Source organism: Ornithodoros turicata, chromosome 6 (genome assembly GCF_037126465.1).
Source record: "Ornithodoros turicata isolate Travis chromosome 6, ASM3712646v1, whole genome shotgun sequence".
NCBI classification, from domain to species: Eukaryota; Metazoa; Arthropoda; class Arachnida; order Ixodida; family Argasidae; genus Ornithodoros; species Ornithodoros turicata.
In genome coordinates this window covers 34,688,734-34,716,230 of record NC_088206.1, presented here as the reverse complement: position 1 = coordinate 34,716,230, position 27,497 = coordinate 34,688,734, and the positions used below count along the sequence as shown (strand labels likewise).

Below are 27,497 nucleotides of genomic sequence, written 5' to 3'. Positions count from 1 at the left end.
TGAAAGGGCGGAACTAAGAAACATGAAAAGAACATGCCAGAGCAGTGAAATGGAAAAAAGAAAGAAAGGTCTCAGCAGGGACGTCTGAAGGCAAGCGCGAGGCCCGGCGCTGTGAACCGATGCGGGGCCTGATATAAAGATGATGTAAGCTAACAAAAAAAAAAAAAAAAAAAAAAAAAACAGCATTGTGACTAGAGCCACGTTGAGAGTATATTCGAATTTCATACATTTCTCCCGCGTTTCTCCGTGGTCTAATGCTGCAAAACCCCTACGATTCAACAAAGGTCCGGAGGCTGCCATATAAGCTTCGCACTGTGTAAACCGACTGTTTGAGGACACCAAGCAGTGATCGACAACACGCAAGGAATAGCCATTCTTGAACTTGTCTGCTGGAGACAAAACCACTTCTCCATCTCTGTGGGGTCAAAAATTGTCTTTTCTTTCGTTCTCTTGGACTCGAATTCTGCGGTGACGTCTATCGCCTGAGTCAGTTCTTTTCCTCGAGAAGCCGCAGAACTGAACCCGGTGTCTCGATAGTTCTTGATGAAATTAATGAGTTCATCGAGCTGAACGACAACAGAATCCTGGTCAGCCGTCCTACATTGTAATATCTTGCTGACTACATTCGCAGATGCAAGCAGATCGTACCAAGTTCCCAAACTTTGCAGGAACTCAAACTTCTATAGATAACGGGATATTAAGGAATACACTTCACTTCACTTCTGGTTTTTGGGTTGTCGGTAGTTTGTGCAAGACCATTAAAGGAGTACAGAGGGCATTCCAAAAAAATTTCAGATTAAGACGTCTGATGAAAGTGTGTGTGTCATTTTACCGAATGGCGCTAAAGGTTTTGATGTGTGCAATTTGTTTACCAGGAAAGAACTCACATAAACATGGGACCGCGCATTCACCCTTAACTCGCCACTCCGGGTATTACCAGGAGGAAAAGGTATGATGCCACGTCACCAACGACGTTATAAGGAGAACTCGTTCTGGTTCGCCGGTCAGTGGGGGTCAGCGCCTTGTCTCTTTGCCGCCGTAAACCAGTTTTGCCAGTTCCTCCGGAGAATTGGGGATAGAAGGAGCGGCCGAATCATTACCGAGCCAGGAGAAAGGCTTTTTCAGAGCCCCGAACAGCCGAGTAGCAGACGACAGAGGAGTAGCAGACAACACGTCTCTCTACCAATCAGGGAGCGTTCTCTTTATAGCGTCAGCGCGAGGTTCCAGGCAGATCACAGGCTGGTATTGGTCTTCACCACCGTTGCGCACGCTCGCTTTTGGCGGCGTACTTTAAATTCAATTTCTGCGATAATTATGACACTGTGGTGTGAATTACTTCGCATGGTGCATCTTACTGGCCTACTTAACAGTTTTATAGCAAGAAAACAGGGTGTTAAAGATGACTTCTGTGCTGCTTTAAGTGCCTTTCTGATCCCTGTTGCTGGGAATCTGAGAGCGTTGATACTTTAGTTTCGAGCCTGTTTTTCCAGCGTGTGTCAGACAACGGTTTCACAAACTTGAACAGGGAAAAACAGCGCGAAAAACTGGACGAAGAGTAGAGACACGTACAAACAACCCCCCCCCCCGGTCCAGTTCTTCCCTGTTCTCTCCGTCCAACAACAACAACAACAACAACAAATGAAGAAGTGATGATGACATGGGATGTTTCCCGGTGGTAGCCACAGGACACTACCCCACTTCACAGTGGTTAATATGAGAGGATGAATCCAGTTTCTCAAGCTGTTTCTGTTTTTCCCTTTTCAAGAAGTAGGGGAAGGGGGGGGGGGGCAACTTGAAACGTTTTTTAGAAAACCGTCCAAAGTCGAAAGGTACTTCGTGGCGTAGGCGTTTCAGTGCACTAGCTGCACTGTTGATCCCTCTGGATACTGTGGAACAAAAGTGACGCGAGTATTTCATGACAATATTGTGAAGAGTAAACGTACAATCGTGCAAAGCGGTGTGCAGGAATTTAATCGCAAAATCAGCGAGAATGAATGAGTGAGTTTCGTCCTCCCCTCCCTCTTCATAACACTCCCCCCCACCCCCCACAGGCGGACGAAGGCCATGTCCTCATGGCGTGTAAGGTTTTAGGCGCAGTACGTGAGTCAGCTGAAGGGTGGGGGTCCTTCGGTCGGGCGGTGGCGTACAGGGTTCCACTTGATAGTCTAAATCAGAGACTCGTCGCACGATGCGGTAAGGTCCGGTGTAGCGCGGTAAAAGTTTCTCGGAGCGCCCAACTCTTTCGGGGTTGGCGTCCACATCTATACCAGACAGTGCCGGATTTATCGTGGTCAGGGCCCGGGGCAGCGTACATGGTGGGGGCCCTTCTGCACGATCAGTAATTTTCATGGTGCTTCATGAGTGTAAATTATGGGCATACAGATGGCTGACCTGGGTGCGAATATTCCGTGTGACATATAAATACAGGGTGTCCCAGAAAACGTGTCATTGAATTATAATAAAAAAACTACACCACCTAGAGTTATGCGGTCAATGTCATTTGTTCTTACTGGGTTTTCGCCACCTCCTCGTGTGAATGTCGTGTAACGTAAGTTTAATTATGTAATTTTTTGCGAGCTTAAGTCGGAAATTTGCCTAGTAAAGGTCACTTTTTTTACCCCACCAATGTGAAGAGCGTGTTTAATTTAGTCAAATTAATGACAATTGACGGGGATATTCAGAAGCTATCTCATCGGAAAAAATAGCCGAACATCATGCGTTACGGAGGTCGCACAGAATAGCGCACGATGAATTTTTCAGCGCAATCTTTGTCAGTCCGACGAAAGGAGGTTGGAAACCCAGCCCTCCCCGACGTCGCAGAGGGAGATAAAACAGGCACGGCTTATCACGTCCGACTTTCGCTGGGATAATGCTTTCCCTCTCCCAATTTAGGAACTGTTACTTTTTCTACTGTCACTCTGTGGGCTGGCTTCGGAACCTACTTTCGTCGTACTGAGAGCGATTGCGCTCAAAAAGTCATCGCGCGCTATGGTCCGGTGCTCCGAAAAGCATGATATTCGGCTATTTTTTCCGATGGGATAGCTCGTGAATATCACTGTGAATTGTCACGAATTTGAGTGAATTCGGCACCTCTTCATATTGGTGGGGTAAAAAAGTGACCTTTACTTGGCAAATTTCCGAGTTCAATTCGCAAATATTTACATAATTAAACTTAGAGTACATGACATTCACATTATGAGGTGGCAAAAACCTAATAACAACAAATGCTGTTGACCGCATGATTCTAGGTGGCGTAGTTTTTTTATTATAATTCAATGACACGTTTTCTGGGACACCCTGTATATGAAAAAGTTCAATGTCCAGCAGTTGGTTCGTTTATTACCACACGGTTTCCAGAAAGAGTACTTCACATTAGCTTTTACAGTGAACAGCTTTCAAGATCTCGTATCTACTATCTTGCAACCTATTCAAGACTGTACGCTGCTATAGCGCAAACTGGAACCTTCGTTGACTTCCTCACTCAAAAATCGGTAATGAGCTCTGTAAAGTCAAGCTGTTTAAGAATGTCCCTTTGCATAAGAGTGACAAGGTGTCTGCCGTGCGTCATGGTTGCCCGATAACTGTTCTTTATGAGCTTCAGTATCAAAATTGAGCGCTCACAGGAACTGCTGCTAACCATCACACTGAGATCTATATGAAGAGCAACGTCTACGTAAGGGAAAACTTCCTTTACTCCTTTCTCCATGATCCGTGTGTAGAGGAAAGATTCTCGACCTCGTCTTGCAAAAATGCCTTAGCACAGAGGCTGAAGTGTATACCTCCAGGATGCAGATTTGTCCAAAGAGATACCGAACCAAGACAATAGCTCTTCATACGCGGATCAAGAGATTCGTTGATCAAGAGAAGCTAATTTGATTCTAGGGCGGGAGAAAGTTCTTTCTCCGGAACTTCTATGAAGTGCCACTAAACCGTGCTTCAGGGGGTACTTACGTAGCCGTTCGTTGCCGTACACTGGATCGTCAATTGCGCTTTCTTACTACAGTAAACTCCCTCGTTGCAGTTAAATCGTCCCCAACCATGCGGTCGTGATCGAATGCTTCACGCCTGCAGGTCAAAGCATGTTCAGGTCGCTGTTAAGGTCTATCTGTGGACTTTGTAACGTTTTGCTATTTTTGTCAATTCTGTGTAATAATATCGTCCCAAAACGCCGCATTAATTCCCAAGTCAATGACATCGCCCGTTTTAAAGCGCACTTCAGCCATTTCATCTCGATTGCTAGTAATAACGTAGAGTCGTTTTAACGTTCTAAGGACGTAACGACGTTTAACGACTTTTAAAGATGTAATAACGTTCTAAAGAAAAGACGGTACCCCCTGACAGCTCACACAGCATCCGCTGTACAGGACCACCGTGTTTTCGGTTCTGGAACGGGCTGCTTTGTTGAGCAATCGCCGTACACCGTCGTGGTGAGGTTGCTCATCGCATGTGTCTTCGTGTCTATCTTTGTGTCTATGCGTGGATTATGTAAAGAACTCGTATACTTTCTCGAGGAAATATAAAAAAGGCAACAGCATTACGGCCGTGAGGCTTGTGTTAACATAAGCCTCAAGGTGCGAAAGAACATGCAGTGCAGTGAACTATACGGATACCTTTCAACTGGGCTGGTATTCTCCAAGCGCACGAAAGTTCTTGCCGCATATGTGGTTTTGCGAGAACCCAAAACCATATCGTCTGTAGAAGAAGCAGTGACAATTTCAGTGGTGGGGTCCCCTTTTAGTGGGGGCCCCGGGGCATACGCCCCGTTTGCCCCCTCTTAAATCCGGCACTGATACCAGATCTCCCGGAATATACGATACAGGGCAATCCGTTGCGTTGTATCGTTTGCATTGAACGCCCTGGGAGTGTATGATACGGTAACGGGCTAGCTGTCTGGTTTCTTCGGCGTTGGAGAGAGCACGAGCTGAAGTGGAATCCAGAGGGGAGTCGTCAAGCTGTGGCAGTAAACAGTCGAGAAATGACACAGCTTCGCGCCCGAAAAAAAGAAAAAGTAGAGAAATGAAAGTTGTTGCTTGGCAAGCGGTGTTGTACGCATAGGTGACGTATGGTACGTCTCCCCAGGTGGCTCCCAGGTACGTCTCCCGGTGGTACGTACCTCGTGGAGGAACGGTGGTACGTCTCCCAGGTCCCAGTTATCGAGAGTACATGAAATGCACATTGACATCATTTCGCTGATGATGCGGTTTAGGCGTTCCATTAGTCCATTCGTCTGTGGGTGGTAAGCCGTGGTGGCACAGTTGATTGTATTATTGAGTCTAACCCCCCGAATTCGTAGATGTGACTTGATCTCGACTTGACTTACAGATAGCTTGGAAGAGCGCCAATGCACTTCAGAAACTCTGCTCGGCCTGAAGAGTTCTTACGCAGCGAGCTTGACGTGTGGCGAAAATCTGAAGTCAGCGCTCGGGCTACCTTGAACCCGACTTGGCTAACGCTCCAGTATGGCAGCTTCGGGAAGCACATGACACTCAGCATCTTGCCTTCCCTATTGAAAAATCCTACAAACTTTCTTACAAGATTAGAGCTTTCTTTTAGGAATTCTCACAGAGGATGTGGATTCCTACAGACATTCTTACAGAGAACATATTTTCTCACACAAAATCATTTAAATGAACTTCTGATGGTGCATCTTAAGAGAAATTTCAAGGATGTTTTTTGTGAGAAGAGATGCAGAGCTCTGTAAGATCTCTCACGGCTTCTAAGATCTGTAAGAGAACTCTTTCTCATAGAATTTCTCACAGCAACCCCATCTGAGTCATGTGACAGACTGGCGCCATGTTTCTCTCTCTACTAGTACTCTCTACCGTGTTTCACTCTCTCAGACTGGCGCCGTGCCTCAACGAAAGATGGTCTAGTAGACCGTGGCGTTCGTGGTTTGACCGTTTGGCGCCGCAATTCAAACACATGTAGTGAACGGTGCAGGAGTCTGCTGCGAATAGTCAATATGCGCCCACGTAAGCTACATCGAAGACGACATGGAAGCGATATTTCACGCAAGTTTGTCATGGAATCTGAGACAACGACATTGGAAGGCCTAAACAAGAACATTAAACTGGCGTTTTCTTATGCTGAGGACGGCAGCGTGGCTGGAACCGGGAAGAAGTAAAAATGCGTGGAGGTAAGCTCGGTTATCTCATTCAACGTGGTGACTGCTCCTCAGGAGTACGAATTTCTAGAGGGCATTACATTTGTGTAATTGAGTACAAGCGTCTTGTAGAGGTTTACAGCTTTATCTACTTTTGTGCAGAAACCGAGAGTTATCTCATTACGTCTGGAAGAAAATATACCCATACCTCGTGTTTTGAGTGCGAAAATTTATTTCATGAGACCAGTTCCTCCCATTGTTTCGACTGGCCGCCGAATCCGTCCATGCATCGCGTCAACTGTAGTCAGTTTCAGGTTTGCGTGAGGTGTTCGGTCTAACGTCCAAAATTTTAAAATGATTGAGGTATATAAACTAACGGTAAGGGTACGCTGATATCGGAAGTAGTGTACTGAAGCTTCAAAACTTGTGTATTTAGAATATTGTTCATCTCCCGCTAGCGAAAATTATATCTCCCCCAGCAAACCATCAAATATCGTATTTGTTTACTAGTTGTAGTATCACCCACGCCTCAGAAGGTGCAGACTACGGAAGGTGCATAAAGCGGAATGTGTTAGGTCCATCAAAAGAGCATGAAAATTAAAGCAGCGTTCGTTATTCTCATATTGGAATTCTATATGACTCGCAATAATGATCTCTTCACAGCGATATGCCTTATCGTAACTAAAACAGCTTATCCCGCAGAGTAGTCACCATTACCTGTGACTATAAACTAATACTCCGACTGAACTGAGCGTGTGTATATCACAATTGGGGTTTTCTGGCCTGGATTGTGATTTTTATTGCACCATATGCCTGTATTCTAAAATGTGTGCTCCTTCATCCAATTTCCGCACACACATGCTTTGCCTGCTTTTCCAAACAAGAGCATATGTTGCATCGTAATGTCACAATTGACATTATGAGGTTCTTACTTTCTTTTCTTTTTTCTTTCAGATGCATATAAACGATATCTTAATGAGAGGCCCTGAGATCCACCAAAGGCTACAAGGCTGAGTTCTTTTGTTCTGCACATGCGATTTTTTTGAACGTTAAATGAAGAGTGAACAGATTACACAGATTGTCACTTGGTGTAGAACATCATTTCTTTACTGCCTCCTGCAAATCTTATCAGAACATTTTGACTGAGTCTTGTGGGAAACAAGCTATAAGAATGTCTATGAGAAACCCTTAAGAGAAACTTTATGAGATCTCATAGAGATCCGGTGAGAAATTCTATGAGAAAACCTGTAAGAATTTGGGCAATAATCCTATAGAATTTCTCTTAGGATTCTGTGAGATGTTTCTTGTGAGAATTCCTGCAGGATTTTTCAATAGGGTGCTTTACATGAGCCGATGCGTCATCAATTTGCTTACAGGGACCTTGCACGTGCGTTGGTGCCAGATGACAGGTGTGGCTCATATAAGTCCTGACGCTAAGAAATGTCAGGATTTCAAAGAAAATTTTAAGTGCAAACTTGAGGGGAAATCTCGCTCCCAGACGCAGTTAAAGTTAGCAGGCTGCGGCTTGACGAAGTAAGCCAGCGGAAGGGTCCATGAAAGACGCAAACCGTCTTGAGCGATGGCAGGTTTTGGTGCAGACTTGCGCAAGTCAAGATGCGGCTTCAAGTCAAGTTACATCTATGAATTCGGTGGTAAGGATGTTCTGTATAGTTTCCGATAGAAAGCACCGTCCTCTGTCGCTAATAACGGCTTCTCGGAGCACCATGTCGAATGATAATGTTCTGTAAAAGTATGCGACATCGGACGCAGTACGAGAAAGAACTGCTTTCGTCTCAGAATATTTTGTCACTATCCAACGGATGTAATCACCCACTTGTTGCCTGAAGAAGGCTGAGGGCATGGTCCCAGCAGATCGATCCCGACTTTCGCAAACGGTGTTGCAAATATTCTGCTCAATATTATGGGCGACCTCTTGGGACAACCAGGTGGCTTGACGGCTGAATAAGAGAAATCGCACATGTCAGTTAGGTTCATACCGATATGACAGATATGGCGTCGGCTGTATCACAGAAATCCCGCAGGCCATGCTCCTTTTCAGCTTGACTAAAGATACTAGCTCAAGTTACGCGAAATAATCGATCTGTTGACAGAATCGAAGATCCCAGGGCACACAGCCACATTTTCTTCCAGTCCCGGACGCATTTTCTCAGGCGACGACTTCTACTTGTTGTCTTCCGGATTGGTAAGTACCAGGCCATAAAAGGTAGCAAATCAACATTTCAGAACGTGTCCTCTACAGGCTACTATGGAAACGACCATCGGCAATGGCAATTCCTCTTTGCTGAAGTACATTGTTCCAACGTCCAACTTGGAGTACATTCGTAATATCGTCGCCAACCGCTTGGCAACGTCGGGGTCACAATGGTGCGACATATTCGCCAAGCACAACAGCGGGACGTAAGTGATGCAAGATACATCAAGTCATGAATTAGTTTTCATTAAATGTCCCCGAAGAGTACGAACTATAAGGTATTTCTGAAACACCAGGGCAGCATGCTGGGTTGCAAATGGGAATATTGTTCTCCAATGTGATGTACTCTTCAGTATTTTCATGCCGAAAGAAATGGCAGGAGGGGCACCGAAAATGAATTGGGGACCATCCATACGACATCACGGCTGCTTGCTCTGTTAGCTTTTATAGTAGTCGGTAGGGTTATAGGGTTTTAAGCGTTTTCAAGCTTTACAATGACTGGACTGATGTACCCGTAATGTGTCGAAATGTCCACTAAAATGGCAAAACCCTGTGGTTGGCTTTCTCACGTAACCCGACACAAGATTCCTATCACATTTCCTCCACACTTTTCTCTCCGGTCAAATGCACTATATAGAGTTACCTCCAGGGGTCTTTTTGTGTGTCTTCCAAGACATTAGAAAACTTTAGTACATCGGAAGAATTCTACGAAAACGACACGATATAAGAAGTGATCAAATGCAAGCGTAGCAATGTGATGTGATTGGCCAAAGAGAGAGGGTGATTTCCTTATCATGTTTTTGGAACTGTTAGCGTGAACATCTTGTGATGAACTGAAACTCGCTAAAAGTGAGTGTTAGTAGTCCGTCGATAATGTGGCTTCCATCTAGACAGAAGGCCAGCGCAGCTCCTAGTAACGTCATTCTACTCGGATGGGCGTTGGCCAATTGCACGACCGCGGTATGCCCGGCGGCGTAATTCCAAAACACTACGCAGTACAGCAGACCGCGGTTTCTCTAGCCTTAGCGAATGATAGCGTCGCGACGCCGTGATGCCACGGCGTTCTGCGTGGTTTCAAATATCGTTGGAGGAAAGAATGCAGAGATCTTTCGTCAGCGTAACCTTTCACTTCTGTGGCCGAACTTTCTAAAAGCTCTGTTAAAGCGCAGACATTGGCTGTGTGGTACTTTCGAAATCGACTGATTGTGTTAAATCAGGGGGGGGGGGGGGGGGTTTAATGCGAAGTAAAAGAAAAAAGAGAAGGGAAAGGTTAGCCACGGTGTAGGCTTGCTATTCCCAAAAAGCTATCAAGCAAACAAAAGAGGATACAAGCAACTGAGGCACAGAAAATTATGAAAAAAATACAGAATAAACAGCTCCTTCTCTAATCGTTGCGCATAGGACGTATCAGAGCATGTCCTGCTAAATCAGGACCTGTGATGAAAACATAGATACTTCTTCGTGGTATGGGGAGAGAGTGGTCAGCGAATGTTTCGGCTTGGTATATACTCTTAAGGTAGGACACAAGCCATGCATAGGCCGTCGACGAAGGTGGCGTTTACATGTTCATCGGTATTTGAATTGAATGGAACTGTGAGAAAAATTTGGCGTGCGTTTGGGACGCTAGCAGTAGTGAAGACTCGTGGTGCATGTAGTCTGATGATTTGCATCGAAGTGAGGTGATAGCAACATTTCGGGAGTTGTGAATACTTTTCTCTATGTTGTAGGCGCGATATGTGCATCAGGCTGTGGTATCATTCAGGCAAATCCCAAGCGTAAATAGAAGGTACACGTAGGGGCAGAAAAACTGAATCAGAACGCAAAGGAGATGTTTTCTTTAGTTATAAAAATGATTTCATATCACACAAAGGGCACATATGTGGCAGTTTCAATTTGCAGTTGAGGGTGGTGTACCATATAAAGGTGCCATCTCTGGTCTGTCCGTCAAAAGCGCCGACGTATGTTTCATTATTCTCTTGCAAGTAGTTGCTGAGCATATCTCAGGTATGATTAAGTCTACAATGCGCTCACTGCTTCCACACTGCGCATCGCTTATTTGTAAGCACATCAGAAGCTGGAATTCGGTCAGCGAACATGTTCAGTTTCCTACAGCAGCACCCAATCTATTTTGTATTATGTACTATAAATGGAACAAGAAAAAAACAACTCAACATCAATTAGGCACTATTTGATGTTGAATTGTGCATTTTTTCTGGTTTTCGGTGTTTATATTTTCCGAGGTATTACGAGATAGGGCGTTTTTAAGTGACAAAGAGAAGTTGTCCTGTTGTTTCATTACGTTATAAGTCAATTCAGTCTTGTATAGAGTAATTTGGTTTGGCGTTCATTTTTACCGTATTTCTCAAGGTCTCAAAAATTATAAACACCGAAAACCGGAAGTCGGTTGTTCGTGCTGACGTAACAGCAAAAATATAATAAATGAAGTGCCCGTAACAGTTCCGGAGCTCTAAGCCAGAAGTTGTGGACCATTTTCACGACGCCACCACTACGTCTCTTGATACGAGGTCTCAACTGATATCTTGTATGACCACTCATCGGAAGAACATTTTGGGAAACTCCTTCGTTTGGAAAGGAACAGACACGCTGCCACGCTGTCAATGCTCACAGTTGAACATATCACACAACAGGAAGTATAGAGCCACGAAATTACAGACTCAAACGGTATCGCTGCCTAGATATCACCTGGAAAAGATGTCTTCTTTCTTTTCCTCCACAGATACGTGAAACCCATGGTGAAACCGGTGGAAATGCAGTAGCGTCTCGGCGTTGCCATGGTAACGCAGGTTGCCAGACGATCAGCTATCGCCCGCTAAAGCTAGACACAGCCCGATCCGTTGTACAGGGTAGTGTTTTGGAATTACGCGAATTACGGGAATTACGGGAATTAGCGTGTCCCCAGCGAAGCAGACGACACGCGCTTCATTGGAGAGAAACCATTCCATTCGCTGACGTATCGCGAGGACGAGAGGATATGGGTGAGGTGGTGGTCTCTTCTAGGTTGTGTTGGTCTACCGGAACCAACCTACGATTCTAAGTCATGCGCGCTACCATTGGTTCCGGTAGATACGGTAACTTCACGATGACGTTATCAACGGTCTACTAACACTCTCTATTATGAACTCTCCGCGCATGCCTCTGTCCTCATATCGAAGAGGAAACAAAGTATCGTTGCTGTTGAGCTCGGGTTGTCCATGCGCGCGTTATATCAAAACACACATGAAAAAAAAAAAAAAATGTCTGTGGCTTCCAATTTTACTAAATGCTAAAAAATGTCTGTATCCTTTTCCGGAACTTACACCCTTTTTTAGTGTACCTTTCCAACGCGCACCGTTTCCCCTGTATGCTGTTTTGTATCCGGCAGCAGTACTGTGCTCTGGTTAACATATATCACTCTTTACTCATACTAACTGACACGTTGGGTGGCAGCGACAAGAAAAAGCGAAAGGACCCGCAAAAAGCTCCACGTGCAGCAGCTCATACAGCGCTGAGAAATTAGAGAGTTTCAGTAGACCGTTTTTGCATATCCGACACGATACCCGATACGGATATCCTCGAGTACCGTACCGCGTTTGAGAGGTCACGCGAAGGTGTCACGCGGGTTGTGTGAAAAGAAGAAGAATATTAAGGCCAACTACGTGAGAAGGAAGATGGAGGTGCTGACCCCCGTAGCAAAAAAAGAGGTTTTCTATAGATGATGACATTTTTGGCGTGTGTGCAGATGTTGAGCACTTTCGTTGTCTTTTCTTTTTTTTCACCACAAATGGATGTGTTATTTCTAACTTTTTGTGTAACTCGAATAAAATTCGAAATAGAACGATTTGCAAGTTTTTTCTTTTTTTGCTTTTCCGGAATTTGCCGCGCGCGAACGTTACGACGTTAATTAACCGTTCCGTCTGCTTCCACGGTGAACTACAATGTCAACAGTGTCGGTTTCGCGTATCGTGATAACGTTTCGCATCATGGTATCGTTCACAGTACCGAGATGTTGCAAACTGGTTTGTTGAAACTTATTATTGCTGACTCTTTGCACGTTGTTCTATTTCGTGGAATGCCCATGTTTTGGAAACAAAATAGAACACAACTGGCGACATGTGGCGCCAACAAAACTGCAAATAAATTGAAATATGGCAGAGGTATTAAAAGCCACACAGCGGCGGGATTTGAACCACGCCACTATCTGGATTTTTCGACGACTGCCATATATTTCAGTTGTCCATGTTCTTAGGCACCTGGAGGCTTGTGTTTTGTTCGTCCGTTTGTGTTCCAGCCTCAGAACAGTTACTTTACATCGCAAATAAAGCTCGTTCGCCTAGTCTTCAAGTAGTGCAAGTTGGTGCAACTGTTTCCTAATTTTAGGATTGGTATCTTGATAGTTGGAGCCAGTTCGTTAGAAAATTTGACGTCTCCAAGTTTGAAAACCGGAGATTCGGGTTATAATGAAGGATTTTGGAGAACGATATTGCTGCTATGCCCATTTTGTACAAAGTTAAGTACAAAGACAAAGTTGCCTCAAACGTATGGAGCGTGTGGCCTTAAGAGCAACCGTGTCTTCAGAAAAGTCGTCTAACCACCCTACGCGAATTTCATTCGAAAATAGCAGTTTTCATTGAACTCAAAGATAGTGACGTTGTGACATAACCATCTGTGCGGTAACACAACTAATTGCAGGTACAACAATCAGTGGATGGTTCTTGATTACAAGAAATTTCGACCCGGAGGCCAGCTCCAGGACAACCTACTCTGGGTGCTGGAACAATTGCCGTAAGTTATATAGCCATTTCATTTTGTCAGTTACGTCCACCCATGAAAACATTGCAAAGAAAAAAAGGTAAAGGAAAAAGGGCAAAAGGGCACTCATAAAAATAGGTTCAGCGCGCGGCACGCTATACAAGAGAAGAAAGTGAACAATTTTAGCACGTGAAGAAGAATAAAATTACTTCATCAACTAGAAGCACGATCCCGGACGAATACGGTAGCATTCTCGGGAAGGTAGTCGTTGCTTCCAGCACCGTGCGTCGGAGATTTCGTGCGCACGTCAAAGAACACCCAGAGGGCGAATTATTCGCAGTCCTATCTTGCGGCACGTGCAGCATGTAACCAGACAAGTGTAGGCCAAATCACCTTACCTGCAACCTGACATGTATTCTACACCCAGTTATTATTAGTTATACGGTCTAAAGGTAATTGGAGTAGATGTACACGATAGGTGTGTCAGCCTATTTGTGTGGAGACATGCTGTACGTGCCGCCAGTAGGACTGCGGATAATTTCGACCACCTGGGGTCCCTTGGACGTATGCCGGAAGTTGGGTGGCAATCATAAGGCCGTAACTCACAACGCCGAATTATCAAAAGACCGAAACTCGAAAGGCCGAAAAATCAAAACATCGAGCAATCATAAGGCCGAAAACCAAAAGGCCGAAAAATCAAAACACCGAAAAATCACAAGGCCGAAAAGTCACAAAACCGAATTATCGAAACGCCGGCAAATGAGGAACCCAGCATACGAGAACTGGTATTCCAACTGCGATAAAATAATTAGCTCTACAGATTAAATAGAATAAACTCGTTGGGAATTAATACAGCTCATAAATCGTTTCATCGAACATCGCATTAATAAAGTACTTTCGATGACTTAAGGGAAAACCAAAAGGAAAAGTAGAGATATGAACTACTGTGTTATTGTGTGTTTATTGTAAACGGTGGCAATCAGGTTCGGGTTACCAAATGTAGAGAAACACCATCTCCTCTACAATTCATTCAGTGGGTGATACAAGTCATTCACTGGCATTCACCTACCACACACTTTCTCTTTGTAGTAAACATGTTTTAGATTATTGCTAGATTAGGTTGGCAATACTGGGTTATAGTTTATTGCTTTTTTTAAAGTGAAAAGAGCAATTCCATTTCAGTGGTCATTCACAGGGATGCTTACACTAGGTCTTCTGCTTCTTTGGCCGTTTTATTTCGGTGTTCGGTTGGGTGTTCTGATTTTCGGCCTTTTGACTTCCGGCCTTCACATTGCTCGGCCTTATTATTTTTCGGCCTTTTGGCTTTCGGCCTTCTGACACTTCGGCGTTCTGAGTTTTCGGCCTTTTGATAGGCTTCCCCGGAAGTTTCCGACATACGGTGCTGGAAGCAATGGTTTGCATCCCCCACATTGTTACCCGTCTCGGCCGGGATTGAACCCGCGATCTTGAGCTCAGCATACGGTCAGTATACGGTCTTTTAACTGGAACCCAAATGTTCATCATAACTTACAAAACTAGCGTGTAGCTGAGTGAAGAAGATCAGGCACGGACAGTGCGATTTCTTCATGGCCCTTTCACGCCGTTACACTAAAAAATTTCACCGTCAAAATTGGCATATGCACGGCAACAATGCTGCCAACTGTTGCCCGTTTCTTCTACTGTGACCCGTAAAATATGTAACCCGTTATAAGGATGTTAGCATGTTGAAAACCAGAGACAACAAACACAAAAACAGAAAAACACAAATCCTAAGGCGGCAACCGCCTTTTGCCAACTGAATCGGGCCAACGGAGCGCCAACTCAGCGTGAACGGAACGGTATCGAAGCTGTGCAACCGCATGGAGCAGAATGTCCACGTTGAGGTTGTCATGGTGAAGCGTCGGCATCGCGGTTACCACCGCTTGTTGCACGCGATGTGGCAATGCTTATTGTAGCAAACATCTGTACGCATTGTTTAGTAACATAAATGATATTTTAGCGGTTCTTGAAAAAGTACGGTGCTAATAACATCGAGAAATCAGGTGTTTACAAAAAAAATTGAGATACGAAGAGATTGTTTTCTTATGAGTGTTTCTAGCAATGCTCACTAAAGAAATATCAGACTGCATTTTTGTTACCGTTATCTCATTACACATTTCCGATTTGCTATGTGCCACAAATAATATTTTGATGTTTCATTTAGTCACCTTCGCCTTGCACACACCTTGCCACATCCTGCCAAACGATATATTTTAAGTTGATGTCCTTATACTGAACAAGTTTGACGTTCCAAAAGGGTGGCCTCCTTGAAGTTCACACGACGGGTCTGCGTGTCCTTCTAGGAGGCAGGGCGAAGAGGGCAAAGCCAGAGCCGTTTATAGGGAGAGTTTGGCCATTAGAAGGAGCCTAACCTAAAGCGCGTCATACGACGTCACGGCTGAACGACCTCCCTCGTCGTGCTCTATTGTTGTCCCGTCGTCAGCTGGTCGCCGACGCCATACTGATGCTGATCGTTGTTTACAATCCACGGAGAGAAGACACTTGCGAACTTCTTGCTTCGAAAGCCTTTCGTCCTTGAACTCTTTCAGTTCGCCAACAAAGCCCCCCTTATCACTAGGGCGAGTGGGTCATAAGCCGGTTATTCCTGTAGATTACATTCAGCGCGACCACGAAGCTGTGGACCAGCTGGAGGACAGCATCAATATGGCGCGGACTAGACGGCTGATAAGCGGATTCCGCTCGGATTCAGGCTTTTTGGGCGGCGCAACGATGACTCTGACGTCAAAATAGGCTCCACCCATAAGGCGGCAAAAGATCAAAGAATGGCCAAACTCTCACTATAAATGGCTCTGGGCAAAGCCCGAAGGAAAAAAAAGCGGTCACAGGCATGGTCACAGGTGACTTTGTCACGTGCTTGTGACATTTCCTGTGAAGGGTGTTTTCATTGGCGCACACGGTTCCGTCGGGTGATGTCACTTCCTCTCCTCAGACTAAATATTTATCCTTGGCAGAAACCGGCTCATCGGTCCGTCGTCTATTGTTCGCTTAGTAGGTCACCGTTCCTTTCAAGTTCTGCTGCCATTCAGTTGGCAAAAATGCTCCATGCGGTTGCCGCCTTAGACACAGCAGAGTTATTTAACCTGGACTTCACAACTTATATCCTCAAAACCCAGCGAGGGGTGTGGGGGGGGGGGGGGAGATGGAGAAGGGTGACTTACTGGTGACATTTTTCCTAGTGGCTATTTCCAAAGGTTCTCGAAACAGCCTTCGCTGACTGAGCAGTTCCCACGCGAGCGCGGTGGTTTCTTCGAAACGAGGCCCATAGCCTTGGCACACTTTTAGGTGTCTGAGGATTTGCGTCTGTCTGCTTTTTTTGTCCGTGCCTCTGGCTTTCAACATGATTTAGAACCGGTTGGGCTTCATAAGCACCAAACGTCCCATAACCTTGTGGAAACCTAAGTTCCCACAACCTCGGAGTATCAGCCCGTCCGCTCCGCACGCGAAGGAACACGCAGCACAACAACAGCATCAATGCAACATCGGTTTATTTCATCTTCTCCACCACGGTATGTACCTCGTCAAGGCGAGCATCTCCCAAAAATCAACCTTGCCCTGTCGCACCCTGCCTTTTATCTCCTCCAAGGCAACCCCCCCCCCACGATGAAAGTTGAAAGTCACTGAAAAGGTTAGCCAGCTGTAGGACTCGAACCCACATCTTCTGGATAGCCGATCCAGGGCTCTACCAATTGGTAGAGCCCTTCGGTAGCTCAATTGGTAGAGCCCTGGACCGGCAATCCAGAAGGTGTGGGTTCGAGTCCTACAGCTGGCTAACCTTTTCAGTGACTTTCAACTTTCATCGTTAATTTCTTAGGCAAATTGGGGCTTTGTATGTATTTGTCCCTTCTATGTTGTTCCAGCCTCAGAACATCAGTTCTCTCATGTTCAACAGTTGCCGCCTGCGTCGATCCCGTCGTATGAATGCGTGTGTGAGTGAGCAAAAATGTAAGAGTGAAAGGAGGATGAGTGAGAGAGAGTGGCTGGTTTGTCCCTTCAGATGGCGCACCCTGGAAGTCGCTGAGAAGGCGTGTTAGCTTAGCCCAATTGGTAGAGCCCTGGACCGGCAATCTAGAAGATGTGGGTTCAAGTCCTACAGCTGGCTAACCTTTTCAGTGACTTTCAACTTTCATCGTTAGTTTATTTACTTTGCGCCTATGTGCAGGTGAATCTAAATTTGGTTCTTCCAACATACATGTAACCGAAGAAGTCCTTCGAAACTATAGACAATATATGCCTGGGAGCAGTTCTTTGTACTTTGTCTTTTTTTTTTTCATGGCGTGGATGTGTAGGTATCCCAGACTGCAGATGCATACTCTAAACAAGTTTGAACTAAGGTTTTATATGGCTGTTAATATAATATCTTTATTTTTATGGCGAAACTTCCTTCTTTGCATTCACGGACTTCGAGTGCCTTTCGCGCACATATCACTATCCCATTTCGGACCATTCCCTTTAAATTGGTCGCCAGCAATGAAAAGGATGCCCAGAAGAAGCATAGACTATTGGCTGCCTCCAACTTGAGGCCATTTTCTTCATTATGTGTCCTACTGGCTCGGGGGGTACTTCCGCATTGTTCTATTCAATTCAATTTAATTCAATTTTATTTTCCTTTCGGATGAGAGAGAGTAAAAAGCCAGAAGGTTGTGCTGTTCGTCGCAAAGGTCTGCACAAAGGTCTGCAAATAACCAATGGCCTAGCATCTTTAGCTGAAAAAAAAAAAAGCAAGAAACAAACAAACAAACAAAAAGCAGAGGACACTGATTGCTTGCTCCGTATGCTCGAGTCAAAAGTTACAGAAAAAGAGGTGCTAAGGACACGCTGCGAGCTTTGAATTCCCTTCGAACAAACGTCTTTCGAACAAACGGCGTCGATCAACCGGCTTTCGATCAAACACCTTCGATCAAATGGCGTTCGACCAAATGGGCGGACAATTTACTTTAGCCCTGCTTGATGTATTTTGCATAACTTTCCGTCTAGCAGTGTGGAGCTCGCTCACTGTTACCTACGGATGACAAAGCGATGCTGGCAAAGCGTGGAAAAAAACATGGTGCAAAGTGACTTAATTACAGTTGACAAGATGGCGTATATGCAGGCCAACTGGAGGATGAACTCCATAATGTAAAAGCCCGAGTCTGGGCACACAGAGGGAGGACACGAACACACGACTCAAACCAGCAAAGTTTACTTATCACAAGAACACCAAGTACATGTAGTGAATTACAGTTACATTTTGCAGTTACTTTCACAAAAGTGCGAGTTACAGCTACAAGTTACGTCGCTGGAACGTAACTGCTACTTGCAGTTACAGTTACTTGTAAATTCGATACTACTCAAGACTGTTCTTGTATTGCATAGGTGAATTCCACATAATGAGCACTGCAGCGGCATGGCCGAGCGGTTATAAGCATCCGCTGGTATGGTGGTAGACAAGATCGTACTGAAGACTGGTAGGTGGAGGGTTCGAATCCTACCACCGGCTGTGCAGTCACAAGTTTTCTGTGGCTTTTCTGGCAGACTTTCCAAACGAATGTCGGCACAGCTCCCCTTGAAGTCCTCTCAGGACGAATGTTAATTCCATTTCGCATTTTCCTTTTCCCCCTTTCTCTCACTCCTTCCTGCTGTCTTCTCTCTATCTATCAAGAGGTGCTTCCCCGCGCTAACACTGATGCAAAAGCACGTTGACTGATATTGGTATACAGCTTCTATATGACATTACACTTTACGTGGGGCATTACAATGGTTGTGAGAATCAGGTTAAAAGCAAGTATGACTACCATTGACCCGAGGTGTCTCCCCTCTGAAGGCCGCATACCTGCTGTTTGTAGTAGTAATAAACATATGAGTCTGTTTGCAATGGGTAATTCATTTTGCACTGAATCATTCTTCGTAAAACATACTGACTTTCTTTGCAGAGGCTACGTCATGAGTGCAGACGTGACGGATGTGCTGCGGGACCAGAGCTACTGGCCGAGCTACAACACCCCGTAAGCAGTGCTGGTCCGTGTTCGAGAAATATGCATAACCACGCTTCATATCAACCAGGTACTTTCAGAGGATTTTTAACCTAAGCGGTGGCCCCGAAGCTGTTGCGAAGTTCGGTGACTGGTTTAGCTACAACATGACTCCGAGGGCACGCATTTTCCGTAGGGATCATCATAACGTTCACGACATGCGGACTATGACCAAGCTCATGAGGTGCGGAATCGCAGGTGATCCGAATAAGCTCGAAATACGTTCTCCTCGTGCAGGTACAACAACTACACGAAGGATCCCTTATCAGCGTGTAATTGCACTCCGCCATACAGCGCAGAAAACGCTATATCGGCACGCAGCGACCTGAACCCAGCCGATGGAGTGTACCCGTTTCCATCCCTCGGCCATCGATCCCACGGTTCCACAGATATGAAGGTCAGTTGCAGTATCTGGACTTCTCATACAAGCCATATAGTTTTCTACACTTTTGTCACATATCTCTTGCTGTGCCTTGAAGGCGCACCAAACAGCTCGACGAACTTTCTCCAATTATTATGCTTCACGAAACAACGTGGCTCACGATATCTAAATATACAATTCATTTACTTTTAGACAGCGTATTTACCACGAACAATGCCATTAAAATAGCATAATCCGCGCCAGTCTCTCCTTCATCCTTGGAACGGGGTCACCTCACCAAGTTCCATTGCAACGCATAGCAACGCCACATTCCAAGCGCTGTGGGTTGAGGAGATTTCGTCAATGACAGGCCCCACCGAGACAAGCTGCAGCTCGCGCAGGAACCGGTTGCAGGAATATCGTGGTGACCTCGCGGAGTAATACAGTACTGAAAACATAATGCGCATACGAAATGGAACATTGCAGGCTTTTGGTACGGTTTGAACTGGCTATCTTGAGGACGACAAGTGGAAAGGTACTTAGAATTTACCTCAGTTCTCGATATTACAACAAAATCTATGTATAAGCGTCCTGCATTCTGAATGGTTGATGGTGCGTGACGTCAAAGTGACGTGTGGCTATTGTCGCCAGGACATCGCAGAGTGGGGCATGAGCGCGAAAGAGTGCAGTTTATATTTTGTCGGTTTACAGCCGATATTTACTTTATTGCGGCAGCAATTTTTGGAAAACGCTCACCGTCGGCAACGTATCACAATGCTGTTAAAAAAAGTGCACCTTGTATAACTTTTTAGTGCCGCTTTAACTGCCGCGGCTACAGCTTTGTCAGATAAATATCGAGGTCTAGCGGCACCAGAATAGCAGAATGATTACAAGACCAGCTCCAGTCTTTACACGTCGTCTACCGCTTTGGGAGTACAATTTTCGGTTATGTTTCTCGTTGAGTACCATATTTGGGTCTGCGGACCAGTGTTATTTCGAAACTAAGTAACGAAGCACGTACCGCTAGACGTTACTGCAGTCAAGGGTAGCGCAAGGCTAGCAGATTTAAGAAGTAATGCTACCGGCACCGGCGAATACTTTCTGGCTTTTTTTTATGTACTATCGTAATTCAGGCATATCGCTTCCCAATATATCTAAGAATAATTTACGATCAATGTTCCGTTAAGACAGCAGCATAAACATGGAGGAAGGAAACACAGGAGTGGCCGTTTCGAGCAGATTTCCGTGGGACTCCTCTAGCGGTCGCTCCTGTCAAAACCGCCATCACTTCCTGTCCACCACGTGATCCTCTCTAAAGTTTCGGTTTGGCAACGCTGTGTTGCTAGCGCTGCTTTTCATGCTTTTATGCTTTTCCGAAATCATTTACTCTTAAAATATGAGCACCACTGCTGAAACAACGTGTTCTTACCGCGTTTGCAGCTGTCGTTCAGCTCTGTCACGGGAATAACGTTTCATTCGTAAGCACGTACTTGACCGGTTGTTTCGTACCCCTGTGTGTGAGAGAGTCATCTTGAATCGTCCCTTTGCAAGCTGGCGCTGTGCTACAGCTGCAGATTCAATTGATTTCCTCCATCATTGTACAAATTTGATTACTGGCATGCTTTACCACTTCACCAACAGACACATAAAAGCGGCCACGTCGTCACACAAACATCGCTGCCGCGAATGATGTTTCAAGTCCTGCGTGGTTGTCCTGTAGACACTGACAGGTCTTGTAGTAGAAGGGTAAACCAAGAGTAAACCTCCGAACACACAAAAATAAAGCTGGACGCGCGGCGTTCATCACAATGCAGATATCTGAACTGCAAGACAATCACGACTCCCGTCGTCTGCTTTGGGGGCTGGCCAGCGCATGCTCTTGGGGCCACGTGCGGTCACGTGGTATACAGGAGCATCCCAGAATGCAGTGCGAAGCTGGCACGCCCGTCCCAATGGCAAAAAGTTGGAAGGGCCACTCCTGTGTTTCCTTCCTCCATGAGCATAAAACTCACGACAATAGCCAAGATATATTATTTGTAGCGATGTACGAATATTCGAATTTATACCGAAATGGAAACTTCGACAATCGAAATCGAAATTTATATCGAAAAATACCGAAGCGAATAATTCGATTCTATTTCCTAATCGAATACGGAATTCTATATTCGAATTTCGAATGGAAAAAGGATAATGAGGATAATGAGCGCTACTTCATATTCTGACAAGGGCGTTCCGAGAGGGGGGCAAGAAGAAGGGGCAAGAGGGGATCCCGTCTGAAACTGCAACATCACCGCGTGTGGGAATTCCCCGCGTTTTACTCGCGAGTCGTCATTGTCAGGTGCCGTCATAATAATCTGAATCTTATCCTGCATATGAGACGCTTCGGTTGTTGTCATTCCAGTGTCTATTGGTTGGACGCTTTGCCTCCCCTTGGATGCTTTTTGCGCTCTTCCGACAAAAATCCTGGGAACACCCATATATTCTGGCCGGGGTGAAGCTGATATGACCCACTGAAAGATAAATGTCTGAAAAATCTAACTCACAAAATAAACTTTCAAAATAAATCTTTTTTCCCCCTGGGCGTCCAAATAAACCGGAAAAAAGTCTAGCAAAATTAGCCCTTCGAAATAAATTTTTCAAAATCCACCCTCTCTGATTGGTACTTGACGGAAGTTATCTACATCCGCGTCGGAGTTCGCTCTTGGAATGAACTTGAACGCCATGAGCAGGTCATGACTACGTTCTGAAAAAGTACTCCCGGTTTCGAAGAATAGCCTCGTTCGCAGCTCAACGCAGGAATGTGTGCGTTGTTCCTGTATTCATACGCTTCGTGCTCTGCACTTTGAAAGTGGATATTTCGATTTCCTCAATCATTATTTGAAGGAACATGATCAATTATGGTCAGTGTTGTACGTAACGCCGTTACAGTAATCGATACATTTATCGGTATCGGAGTGCGGATCGCGATATGTTTTTAAATCGGTATCAGAAAAGCATTTCCGTTACAAATTTACGGTAACGCGATCTCCGTATCGTTACCGATACCGATACTTTTTTAGTGCCTCACACTATCAGGGGCGCGAAGCCGTAGTAGAAATCTATTGTAGCTGAAAACTCACGTGACCTCCGGAGCTCGACCAATGACTGAGGACTAGCCACCCTATTTTTTTTTCTTTTTTGATTATGTCGCGAATGACGTAAATGACGTGTCATCCGTTTCTCTCTCACTACTTTACTCCTCTCTGCTCTGCTTCCCGTCTTCTTTTGTTGTTCCTTTTTTTCTTTCATGCACTGTTTTTTTGGTTCGCGTTTGTCGGAATGCAGTGGGTTACAGGAATACGACAGAGCCTTGTTTGTCACATGAAGTATTTTATTGTGCAACATACGGTTATGCAAGCAAGACGTACACAGGATGACATTTATATTGCTCCAGAATTTGCTTGAAGAACCTTGATAATGTCGGACTGCCTCTGGCAAGGGCTGCTACTGGGAACTGGAGCTCAGTGGCTGCAAGATGAAAAAAAATTGTATCAGATATAGGGTTATGCATGTGAAAGTTGCAATGTCAATAGAAAGAATAAAGGTGCTGTTGAACGCGAAAAATAAGAGCGGTGGTAGGGTTGTGAGAAGCTCGCAGCCATGGGGTGTGATGAGCGACCTTAGTATAAAAAATACCTTGTATTGCGCTACTTCACAATGATATATTCCGACCGATTAGCCTGACAATCTTGGCTTTGGCGCTACGTACAGAACAGCTACTAAGTCAACGCGTCGTACGAAACTTGTCGAGCGAAATCACGAAGAATCAGACTTACAGTAGCGTCATACCTTTATACAGTACGACGTGAACGGGTATTTAATCATAACGTTTAGATGATATTGTTTCACGAAAAGAAATATAGTCTACCATCGTATCTGCAAAGCTACGCTGTTTGTCTCGGTCACCGCGTATTCCGGTAACTGTTAAGCAACTTATTCACAATACACGAAGTGAATGCGGTGTTGTAAGGCAACAAGCAACGACAAATGACTTACCTCTCGGCAGTCGTTGACCAGGTATCGGGTACGAGGCGTTCGGGCGCTCGAATACTTTCTACACCAAGAAGCAGAGCACAAATGTTGCGCAGGCATCTTCCCTGGCAGCTCTTACTGTTCGAGGACACTCACATGATACAGCTTGCGTTTTTAAACAGGAAAAATCAGAACTCATAGTCCAACACAACCGCTACACAATACGAGCCGTCCGAAACGGACGCCGTTGACTCCGTGGACGCCGGTTCCAACCGGCACAGCCGCCGCGCTGTCGCCTGTTCGAGCGCCCGCGAACAAATTTGAAAACGGCCAATCATCGCCCAGAAAACGAATTCATCCTCATGGGAACCAATCAGTAATCACTAGCCACCGGATGTCTCCATGACGTTCAGTTTATGACTTTTTCTGACGTCCGATGACGTGAAACGCATGAAGCGCCTCACTTTATCCCGCAAAGGAACTGGCGAGTTTCGGGCCCTTGACACTATCTTCACTGACCATATTTCTTACTCTGATTCATTGGCATTCGTCCGCCTAGCTCTCGACAAGAAGCATATGCACACGCCTACGTGCTCTGTAACGGGAATTATACCAAACACATGTTCGCTTTTTTTCTTCGAACCTGGAGGAAATAGAGAGGCTGCGCTCAAGAAAAGAGTTGAGGTCAACGAACATAGGTCAAGTCCTTCACAGTGCGCACTGCGAAGCTGCCGTGTCGCTCACACATACTCTGGTATATTTATTATTTATTTACTTCAATATACTACGAATCCCACTTGGGATCCAGGTAGGAGTGGAAAATTATATAGACACGGAAAAACCAACACTGTAACAAAGGATACAAAACACAAACAACAGACAGCTTAATATTGTAACTTCGGATCAGAAGAACAGTCTCTGAAGAAGAACCGCTTCTTCGAAGCAAACGACTGCCGGTATGAAGTTTTAAATAAGTAATGAAAGTAGATCGAATAAAAAATGAGCAAAGATGTATGTATAAATAAAATGCAATTATATAATGCAAAATCCTACGCATAAGGGTCGTCCTTCTTGCTATTTTCTTGGTATCAGGGTCTTAACTAGGCCTAACATTAGCGACGAAACATCCCATTTTCGCATAAATAATGATGGCGGAGCGAAAGTTGAAGCTGATTTTTGCAGATGCGCACATAAGGATATATGCTCACAGTATGAAATCAAAGTACTCTGTGGAAATTTTTTGTCACAAAATCTCCCGTTCGCCGTTCCAAGTACCATCCTCCGTCTTGGAGAAAATTTGGTGTCATGGCAGCTCCTCTCTGGCATGGCAGCCTGTTTTTAAGGCTCCTCCTAATAGCCAGACTCCCTTTGGCATACACGCCACTGACTAGTTGCAGTTGCCTGTCGTCGTCGTCGGTAAGGAAGCGAAAAAGTGAAACCCCGGAAGTTTTTCTGCTATTACGAGTACTATACCTTCGATTGAATAAAGGCAGTTGAAGTATGCAACTGTGCGTATGCTTGTGTTGTGTTTGTATGTTCATTGCCCCATCTACTACTACGTTCCTATATTACTGCACCACTTTGCAACCTAAAACGTCCTTGCATAACACCGCAGACTTGCTTTCCACACCGTAGACCGCTTAGAATTCGCGCAGTAATAAGAAAGCAAACGGCAAGCAAACAACAAACTCAATGAAACTCTCAAACTAAAAGCATGTAGATACACACGTATGTACAGATGGGCGGACTTCGGTACACATTTGTCGTAGAGTGAGTGCCAAAAGGTGTTCATTTCCTCATCGGCTCTTTTTTTCTTTTGCCGACAGCAGCGCAAGTGACGCTGTGCATTCGTTGGTGCGGCGAGGACTCACAGCTGTCTCATGGGGTAGTCTCGAACTACAGGTTTTCCCTTCGTATTTAATCATTATACCGCGGAATTTAATCCTTATACCGTGGAATTTAATCCTTATACCGTGGAATTTAATCCTCATGCCGCCGCTTTTAATCCTTATGACGTGAAATTTGATCCTAAATTTTCAGGGTGACTTTTCATTATTCTTTTCACTACAATGCGACAGTGTGGGATTACCTGTACGATTTATGGTAGGGGGAGGGAATATGTTTATTAAGAAAAAAAGAAAGGAAAGGTAAGCCAGGCAAAGAGCCGGCTTGCTATTCCGAAAAAAAACGAAAAAAGGGGGAAGGGGAAAACGAAAAAGAAAAGGAAGGAGAACGAAAAAAACAAAAAGGGCAATCAAAAAAAGAAAAGGAAGGAAAAAGAAAAATAAGAAAGGGGGAATCGAAACACAGGAAGGAAAGAAAAACAAAAAGCAACAAAAAGAAAGGAAAGGGAAAGAAAACAAGAAACAAAAAGAAAGGAAAAGGAAAGAGAAACAAAAAGAAAAGAAAAGGAAAGAAAGAAAGAAGAGAATAAACACTAGCACAATGTTACATGCAGTTCACGAGTCCTGAGACTCGGAGAGAATAGAGGAGAGCGGCAGTGGTTGGGGTGCAAGACGGGGCCAAGAAGAGCGGCCAACCAAAAGTCGTTACAGCCAATGATTTATGACAGGTTTTGCATTGTAGTGCATTCTAGTGCACAGAGCAGTCGTAGTCACAAAAAGACCCGAAAGAGAAAAAGACCATTTCTAGCTGCAAACCAGAGAATTCTCACAACAGGTCATAGATTATGTAGATAGTCTTATAATATCCCTTAGTTGTGCAAAGAATAATCGTATTCATAAAATCAATTTGTAGCTACAAACCAGGAAATAGTCATACCAGGTCATACAAAATCAAGGCATCTTAAATTATCCCAAGGTAGTCCAAATAGTGCTCATAGTCATAAAGGGTCAATTTATAGTTGTAAACAAGGACATCGTCATAACAGGTCATAAACCAAGCAGGTAGCCCCGTACTATCCCATAGTACTGCATAGAGCAATCATAGGCATAAAAATTCAGTTAGAACTGTAAACAAGCAAATAGTCATAAGTCATAGACCATGCAGGTAGTCCCATACTATCGCATACTATTGCATTTGCCAGTGATAGTTACAAAAAGCCAATTTATAGCTGCAAACGAGGAAACAACCATTATGCTCATAAACATTGCAGGCAGTCCCATCCCATCCCATATTAGTGCATGGAGGAAGCATAGTCACAAAAAGTCAATTTATAGCCATAAACAAGGAAACCATCATAACAGGTCATGCAGGTAGGGCAGTACTATCCCATTGTAGTGCATAGAGCAGTCATAGCTATAAGAAGTCAGTTTATAGCCCTAAACAAGGAAATCGTCATATCGGGTCATAAATCGTGCAGGTAGTCCCATACTATCACAGTAGTGCATTGAGCAGTGATAGTCACAAAAATACCATTTATAGGCGTGAACAAGGAAATACTCCTAACGTGTGATATATGATGCAGGTAGTCCCATACTACCCCATTGTAGTGCATAGGGTGGTCCAAGTCATAAAAAGACAATTTATAGCCGTAAACAAGGAAATAGTCATAACAGGTCATAGACCATGCAGGTAGTCCCGTACTATTGCTTAGTAGTGCATTCACCAGTGATAGTCACAAAAAGCCAATTTACAGCTGCAAACGAGGAAATAGTCATAACTGCTCAGGAACATTGCAGGTAGTCCCATACCATCCCATAGTAGTAGTAGACCCATACTATCCCATTGTAGTGCATGGAGCAGTCATAGTCATAAAAAGCAAATTTATAGCCTGTGTGAACCGCGGCCCACAAACCCGGGGCGGTTCCGTGTCCGACCCACCGTAACCCCGAAGAACACGAACACAGCAAGTGAACAACAAGAAGAGTGATTTATTTCCTTACATTTTCCGAAGCAGTGGAGCGCCCCTCCGCCTCTCCACCCAGAAGAGGAAAAAAGATCCCCCACTACCTTCTGCCGTTGCTTAAATGACGTACCTGTCGAAACCGGAAATAGGGGCGTCTCCCCCTATCACGCAAACCTTATCTTTCC

General features: G+C 44.8%; 1 protein-coding gene across 1 annotated transcript in view; it reads left to right on the top strand.

Annotated features, from left to right (window-relative positions):
- LOC135396530 (putative phospholipase B-like 2) overlaps positions 1–27,497 on the top strand; it is an 80,682-nt gene that overhangs the window by 50,811 nt on the left and 2,374 nt on the right. The window contains exons 5-10 of the mRNA XM_064627559.1: positions 8,215–8,306; positions 8,364–8,521; positions 13,005–13,097; positions 19,034–19,105; positions 19,164–19,316; positions 19,370–19,529. Coding sequence (XP_064483629.1) covers positions 8,215–8,306; positions 8,364–8,521; positions 13,005–13,097; positions 19,034–19,105; positions 19,164–19,316; positions 19,370–19,529 — 728 coding nt within the window. The remainder of the gene's footprint in view (positions 1–8,214; positions 8,307–8,363; positions 8,522–13,004; positions 13,098–19,033; positions 19,106–19,163; positions 19,317–19,369; positions 19,530–27,497) is intronic.